The 7894-nt window shown below is 44.7% G+C and overlaps 1 protein-coding gene across 1 annotated transcript; it reads left to right on the top strand.

The window, feature by feature from the left end:
- Window positions 1-787: 787 nt before the first annotated feature.
- On the top strand, window positions 788-7060 carry LOC139375701 (neuromedin-K receptor-like). Its single transcript, XM_071117509.1, has 5 exons — window positions 788-1314; window positions 3785-3979; window positions 4771-4921; window positions 6344-6540; window positions 6859-7060. The coding sequence occupies exons 1-5, from the start codon at window positions 914-916 to the stop codon at window positions 7016-7018; spliced, it is 1104 nt and encodes a 367-aa protein (XP_070973610.1). The 5' UTR covers window positions 788-913; the 3' UTR covers window positions 7019-7060.
- The last annotated feature ends 834 nt before the right edge of the window (window positions 7061-7894 follow it).

Here is a 7894-nt window from a genome sequence, read left to right as displayed (position 1 = left end):
TCTGTAGCCTCCTCTGCATTCAGATATCATGTTTGGCTTTTCAAAACAACCCGGACATAGCACTAATCCCCAGACGTGTATAATCTAATATCAATCAATATGACATACTATAGATAGACAGACAGTTATGTTACTACATGCATGATGACCCCGGTCTGCTCTGTGGTTACCTCCAGAATTGATTACATTATTTTAATCAAATCTCATAAAGGAATAAAACTACCAAATTGAGGGCTAACCCAAAATATTATAATGCTAAGCTACACTAATGCAATAAATCTCTAATGGCTTTAACCCATTTGCAATGGAGAAGTTGATACCTGAAGCCAAATGTCAGACTACATGGAATCAATAGTGCAATATTAACCCATGGGTTTAAGGATATTTGGCCACATGATGTCATTGTGGTTAAATCTCTTCACCCCTATCACTTAGAATGAATGGAGCCATTTGGCTGAAGGAGCCCATTGCAGACTAATGTCACTCCTATCTGTGTGCCTGTTTTGCTTCATTGTGTTCTGCATGTTCCTGGACCTCTTTTGAGTGAGGCTATATTTGTAGGCTATATGTTATTGACAGCACATGTGCATCTGTGCTATCACAGCTGTTGTATTATACTGAAACGTCAAACCCTACACGTTGATTACATTGTAGGCTCGTGCGCACATTCCAAACCGCTAGCTCTCCAATCACCGCTGGCAGCTCAGCTTTACGCACGCAGCCACTGGCAAGTCTGATAAAGTTCTGTGGCCATGAAGCGCATTTCAAAAATAGCAGGAGAGCCGGAGAGGGTCCTTGGACTTCACAACACCTGAATGGTTTTGAATTGTGATTTTTGTTCAAGAAGCGGACATCGGAACTAATCAATCATTGCCCAAAACGCTAAAGGGATTTTGTCTAGTGTGATATAGAGATGGCTACAACAACGTCGGAACCGGTCAACCTTTCAACAACCATATCTTTTCAGGGTTATGGAAACAAGACGACAAACAATCGTTTTGAACAGCCGGATTGGCAAGTGGCATTGTGGGCAATTGCTTATTCACTGATAGTGATTGTGTCCGTCACAGGAAATGTCACTGTAATTTGGATAATTTTGGCCCACAAAAGAATGAGGACAGTGACTAACTATTTTATAGTAAATCTTGCATTCTCGGACTTGTCAATGGCGACTTTCAACACTGTCTTCAATTTTGTTTATGCTACACACAGCAACTGGTACTTCGGGTTGGGATACTGTAGGTTTCAGAACTTCTATCCCATCACAGCAATGTGCTCAAGCGTTTATTCTATGGCAGCTATTGCGGTTGACCGGTAAGAACATACGAGACTTGCTATTTACGTGAAACAGACTGATCTAGTCGGTAGAGACCACATAATTGTCAAGGGAAATAAAAAAATTGCAATTTCCACTCAAACCATGGTGAATGTCTTCAAATTACGCACGTTCCCAAGAAGACATATAATCAATCTTATCATCAATGTCTGTATCATTCAGATACATGCCAAATGAAGCTACTTGTCATTGAAGTGGACAATAATCCAATAATCTTCACATGCAGATTTTTAAATTATATTTCTGATTTATATTAATATTTTTTTCCCAATATAGCCTACAGAGCACTGGAGATGATAAGAGTGCAATACATTATAATTCTGATACTGTTTTAATTTGCTTAACAACACGAGATTTTTTTTATATATTCAATTTATCGCTTCACCGGGTTTTATCGTCTTGTGTGTTCACCACAGTGCATGTCTGTGCGCGCATAAAAGAGCGCCCTAGCCTACCTAAATACACATATTCTGTTGATATCTGGACAATTCGTATATTATTCTGCATATAACTATGGATATACGCTGTTTAACTTTTGTGTTATACATTGGCTTAAAATCTCTCTCTCTGTTTCTCTCCCACTCAATGTGTGTGTGTGTGTGTGTGTGTGTGTGTGTGTGTGTGTGTGTGTGTGTGTGTTTTCACGATATTAATGACATTTAATCAGATATTTCGTTGACAGACGGTTAATTCTGGTTGTAACATCACCCTGAAATCAGCACCACATCCTTTTTGTATTAAATCATAAATATGTTAATGAGTTCAAACTACGGTTGTATTGTAGACATTGCTGTTTTCAAAGCTCTCATGAACAGAAGTTATGTCATGTCATATTAACTCATCAAAAAAAGTAACGTCCCTTTTTCAGGACCCTGGTCTTTCAAAGATAATTTGTAAAAATCCAAATAACTTCACAGATCTTCATTGTTTCCCATGCTTGTTCAATGACCCATAAACAACTAATGAACATGCACCTGTGACACTAACAGCTTACAGAAGGTAGGCAATTAAGGTCACAGTTATGAAAACTTAGGACACTAGAGGCCTTTCTACTGACTCTGAAAAACACCAAAAGAAAGATGCCCCGGATCCCTGCTCATCTGCGTGAATGTGCCTTAGGCATGCTGCAAGGAGGCATGAAGACTGCAGGTGTGGCCAGGGCAATAAATTGCCAGGGTAATAAATTGCAATGTCTGTACTGTGAGACACCTAAGACATCGCTACAGGGAGACAGGACAGATAGCTGATCGTCCTCGCAGTGGCAGACCACGCGTAACAACACCTACACAGGATCGGTACATCTGAACATCACACCTGCAGGACAGGTACAGGATGGCAACAACAACTGCCCGAGTTACACCAGGACTGTACAATCCCTCCATCAGTGCTCAGACTGGCCGCAATAGGCTGAGAGAGACTGGACTGAGGGCTTGTAGGCCTGTTGTAAGGCAGGTCCTCACCAGACATCACCGGCAACAATGTCGCTTATGGGCACAAACCCACCGTCGCTGGACCAGACAGGACTGGCAAAAAGTGCTCTTCACTGACGTGTCGCGGTTTTGTCTTACCAGGCAGGGGTGATGGTCGGATTCGCGTTTATCGTCGAAGGAATGAGCTTGACACTGAGGCCTGTACTCTGGAGCGGGATCGATTTGGAGGTGGAGGGTCCATCATGGTCTTGGGCGGTGTGTCACAGCATCATTGGACTGAGTTTGTTGTCTTTTTAGGCAATCTCAATGCTGTGCGTTACAGGGAAGACATCCTCCTTCCTCATGTGGTACCCTTCCTGCAGGCTCATCCTGACGTGACCCTCCAGCATGACAATGCCACCAGCCATACTGCTCGTTCTGTGTGTGATTTCCTGCAAGACAGGAATGTCAGTGTTCTGCCATGGCCAGCGAAAAGTACGGATCTCAATCCCATTGAGCACGTCTGGGACCTGTTGTATCAGAGGGTGAGAGCTAGGGCCATTCCCCCCCAGAAATGTCCGGGAACATGCAGGTGCCTTGGTGGAAGAGTGGGGTAACATCTCACAGCAAGAACTGGCACATCTGGTGCAGTCCATGAGGAGGAGATGCAGTGCAGTACTTAATGCAGCTGGTGGCCACACCAGATACTGACTGTTACTTTTGATTTTGATTACCTTTGTTCAGGGACACATTATTCAATTTCTGTTAGTCACATGTCTGTGGAACCTGTTCAGGTTATGTCTCAGTTGTTGAATCTTATGTTCATAGAAGTATTTGCACATGTTAAGTTTGCTGAAAATAAACGCAGTTGACAGTGAGAGGACGTTTCTTTTTTTGCTGAGTTTATGACAGAATGAGGACCCTCCCATTCATTCAGGGTTTTCAGAACATTTCAGTCTTCAGCGGTCTAAGCAGCCAATGACATGCACTGTTATAGGTCTCGGACTGTACCTGACCTTTGCTTGGTTCTCTTCCACAGATACATGGCCATAATCTACCCTTTGAAACTAAGGCTATCCTCCACGTCTACCAAGATTGTGATTGGTGTCATCTGGGCGGTGGCATTCTCCCTGGCATTCCCCCAGTGTTACTACTCTGTCACCGAGTACTATCCACCACGGACTCTCTGTTTCGTCAACTGGCCTGATGACTATGGTGGGAAACACCATCTCACGTGAGACACCCACAGCACCGTTCTCAGTAATGTGTCTGTCTAGATCAGGGATGGGCAACTCCAGTCCTCGGGGGCCTAATTGGTGTCAGACTTTTGCCCCAGCCCCAGCAAACACAGCAGACTCCAATAATCAACTAATCATGATCTTGAGTTTAGAATAGAATTAGTTTAATTAGCTGTGTTTGCTAGGGATGGGGGGAAAGTGTGACACCACTCCGGACCCCAAGGACTGGTGTTGCCCATCTCTGGTCTAAATGTACACCCTTAGTTCCAAAAGGGTTCTGCGGATGTCCCCATAGGAGAACCCTTTTTGGTGCCAGGTAGTACTCTTTTTTGGGTCTATGTAGATTAGAACCTTATGTGGAAAGGGTTCTATATGGAACCAAAATGGGTCCTTCGAAGTGTTCTCCTATGGGGACAGCCAAATAAACCTGTTTGGTTCTAGATAGCACCTTTTTTTTGTTTTTATTTGTATTTTTATTTCACCTTTATTTAACCAGGTAGGCAAGTTGAGAACAAGTTCTCATTTACAACTGCGACCTGGCCAAGATAAAGCAAAGCAGTGTGAACAGACAACACAGAGTTACACATGGGATAAACAATAAACAAGTCAATAACGCAGTAGAAAAAAATAAAAAAAATAGTCTATATACATTGTGTGCAGAAATACATGCTTAATTTTTTATATTCAATACTTCAAAGTCTCTAAAAGAAAAGGATGTTTCAAGCCCAAGCCCACGTTATCACATATTTGTGTCTGTAATACTTGACCTTCAACATTTGTCTCACAGATACCAGATAGCTTTGATCATACTGATCTACCTGCTCCCCCTGCTGGTGATGTTGGTCACCTACAGCCTTATTGGCCAGACACTGTGGGGCAGTGAGATACCGGGGGAGGCCTCAGACCACTTCCAGAACCAGATCCAGGCCAAACACAAGGTCAGCTATGTCATATTGATGCAAAGCCTTGACGGAATAGTTTATAATAACCTGTGTTCTCTATGTATCTCTATTTACTGAAAGCACTGCGTCCAGTATTCTACCAGTATGGTCAATGCATATGCATACCAAACAAAGACAAACACTTCAAATGCTTGAGCTGCACTAAATCAAGAGTTTAGACCCAGGTCTGGTGCATGTATATGCCATGGTATCAGAGATGCTCTGCTGTCTCAGTGTGTTGTCTCAGTGTGTTGTCTCAGTGTGCTGTGTTGTCTCAGTGTGTTGGGCTATCTCAGTGTGTTGGGCTGTCTCAGTGTGTTGTCTCAGTGTTTTGGGCTGTCTCAGTGTGCTGTGTTGTCTCAGTGTGTTGGGCTATCTCAGTGTGTTGGGCTGTCTCAGTGTGTTGTCTCAGTGTTTTGGGCTGTCTCAGTGTGCTGTGTTGTCTCAGTGTGTTGGGCTGTCTCAATGTGTTGTCTCAGTGTGTTGGGCTGTCTCAGTGTGTTGTCTCAGTGTTTTGGGCTGTCTCAGTGTTCTGTGTTGTCTCAGTGTGTTGGGCTGTCTCAATGTGATGTCTCAGTGTGCTGTGTTGTCTCAGTGTGTTGGGCTGTCTCAATGTGTTGTCTCAGTGTTTTGGGCTGTCTCAGTGTGCTGCGTTGTCTCTGTGTTGGGCTGTCTCAGTGTGCTGGGCTGTCTCAGTGTGCTGGGCTGTCTCAGTGTGCTGGGCTGTCTCAGTGTGCTGTGTTGTCTCAGTGTGTTGGGCTGTCTCAGTGTGTTGGGCTGTCTCAGTCTGTTGGGCTGTCTCAGTGTGTTGGGCTGTCTCAGTGTGTTGGGCTGTCTCAGTGTATTGGGCTGTCTCAGTGTGTTGTCTCAGTGTTTTGGGCTGTCTCAGTGTGCTGTGTTGTCTCAGTGTGTTGGGCTGTCTCAATGTGATGTCTCAGTGTGCTGTGTTGTCTCAGTGTGTTGTCTCAGTGTGCTGTCTCAGTGTGCTGTGTTGTCTCAGTGTGTTGGGCTGTCTCAATGTGATGTCTCAGTGTGCTGTGTTGTCTCAGTGTGTTGGGCTGTCTCAATGTGTTGTCTCAGTGTGTTGGGCTGTCTCAATGTGTTGTCTCAGTGTTTTGGGCTGTCTCAGTGTGCTGTGTTGTCTCAGTGTGTGGGGCTGTCTCAGTGTGCTGGGCTGTCTCAGTGTGCTGGGCTGTCTCAGTGTGCTGGGCTGTCTCAGTGTGCTGTGTTGTCTCAGTGTGTTGGGCTGTCTCAGTGTGTTGGGCTGTCTCAGTCTGTTGGGCTGTCTCAGTGTGTTGGGCTGTCTCAGTGTATTGGGCTGTCTCAGTGTGCTGGGCTGTCAGTGTGTTGGGCTGTCTCAGTGTGTTGTGTTGTCTCAGTGTGCTGTGCTGTCAGTGTGTTATGTTGTGCTCCCTGTAGGTGGTGAAGATGATGATAGTGGTGGTGACGACCTTTGCCCTGTGCTGGCTGCCCTACCACATCTACTTCATCCTGGGCAGCTTCAACATTGAGATCTACATGCAGACGTACATCCAGCAGATCTACCTGGCCATCTTCTGGCTGGCCATGAGTTCCACCATGTACAACCCCATCATCTACTGCTGCCTCAACCAAAGGTAAAGCTAGGCCACATCACAACCAAAGGTAAAGCTAGGCCACATCACAACCAAAGGTAAAGCTAGGCCACATCACAACCAAAGGTAAAGCTAGGCCACATCACAACCAAAGATAAAGCTAGGCCACATCACTACACTCATCTTGTGGAAGTGGTATGATACAGTATCATAGATTCAACAACCTAAAACCCACATTCAAGCTGAGCTTTTATTAATGAAGCAGAAATGCAAGAGTTAATTCTAAATGTTTATCAAAGTTAGCTGGCTAACTTGCTGATCTTGCTTTGTGATATTCCCATTGGAATCTCTCTTTTCTAGGTTTCGCTCGGGGTTCCGTCACGCTTTCAGCTGGGTCCCTTTCATCAAGGTGTCGGAGGAGGACAAGATGGAGCTACAGCACACACGGACCTTCAGGATGACCCGCAACTATCGCCCTGACAACACCAACAGCACTGTGGTCCACCACAACTCCACCTAACAAGATGACCACACCTCAGTCAAACTCATGAAAAGCTGAGGACATGAGCTCAGCTGCTAGGAGAAGTGAAACAAATCATGTTATTATTGTGTACAGTCCATCAGTCAGTCGCACCAAACACCTTTATCGTCACACACACACCAGATAGGTGCTGTGAAATGTGTTATTTTACAGGGTCAGACATAGAAGTACGGCCCCCCTGGAGCAAATTGAGGATAAGTGCCTTGCTCAAGGGTAGGTTTCATTTACTGGCCCAACACTCAAACCTCTAGGCTACCTGCTGCCCCAATGGGAAGGAAGAATAGGAAAGGGAACTCCCATGGTATAAGCACCAAGCCTTATCTGTTGCAGTATTAAGGTAGTGTTATTATTTGTGTTGTTTTAGTGTAATATTGGTTTATGTTGTGTGTCACCTGACTTTGTAGACCATATTGTGAAATGTGCAAGTGAACCCAGGTTATTATTCCAATAACAGTACAGGCAGACAATGAGCAGTGAGCACTTGCAGAGCAACATAGGACAAGCAACACGTAGCAGACAGACAGAGCAACATAGGACAAGCAACACGTAGCAGACAGACAGAGCAACATAGGACAAGCAACACGTAGCAGACAGACAGAGCAACATAGGACAAGCAACACGTAGCAGACAGACTGAGCAACATAGGACAAGCAACACTTAGCAAACAGACAGAGCAACATAGGACAAGAAACACGTAGCAGACAGACTGACAGAGCAATATATGACAAGAAACACGTAGCAAACAGACAGACACAGAGCAATATAGGACAAGCAACACATAGCAGACAGACATAGCAACATAGGACAAGCAACACGTAGCAGACAGACAGAGCAACATAGGACAAGCAACACGTA

This window comes from Oncorhynchus clarkii, chromosome 20 (assembly GCF_045791955.1).
Source record: "Oncorhynchus clarkii lewisi isolate Uvic-CL-2024 chromosome 20, UVic_Ocla_1.0, whole genome shotgun sequence".
Classification (NCBI taxonomy): Eukaryota; Metazoa; Chordata; class Actinopteri; order Salmoniformes; family Salmonidae; genus Oncorhynchus; species Oncorhynchus clarkii.
Note: the sequence above shows the minus strand (reverse complement) of the source record. Positions and strands in the feature narration are given on the sequence as shown.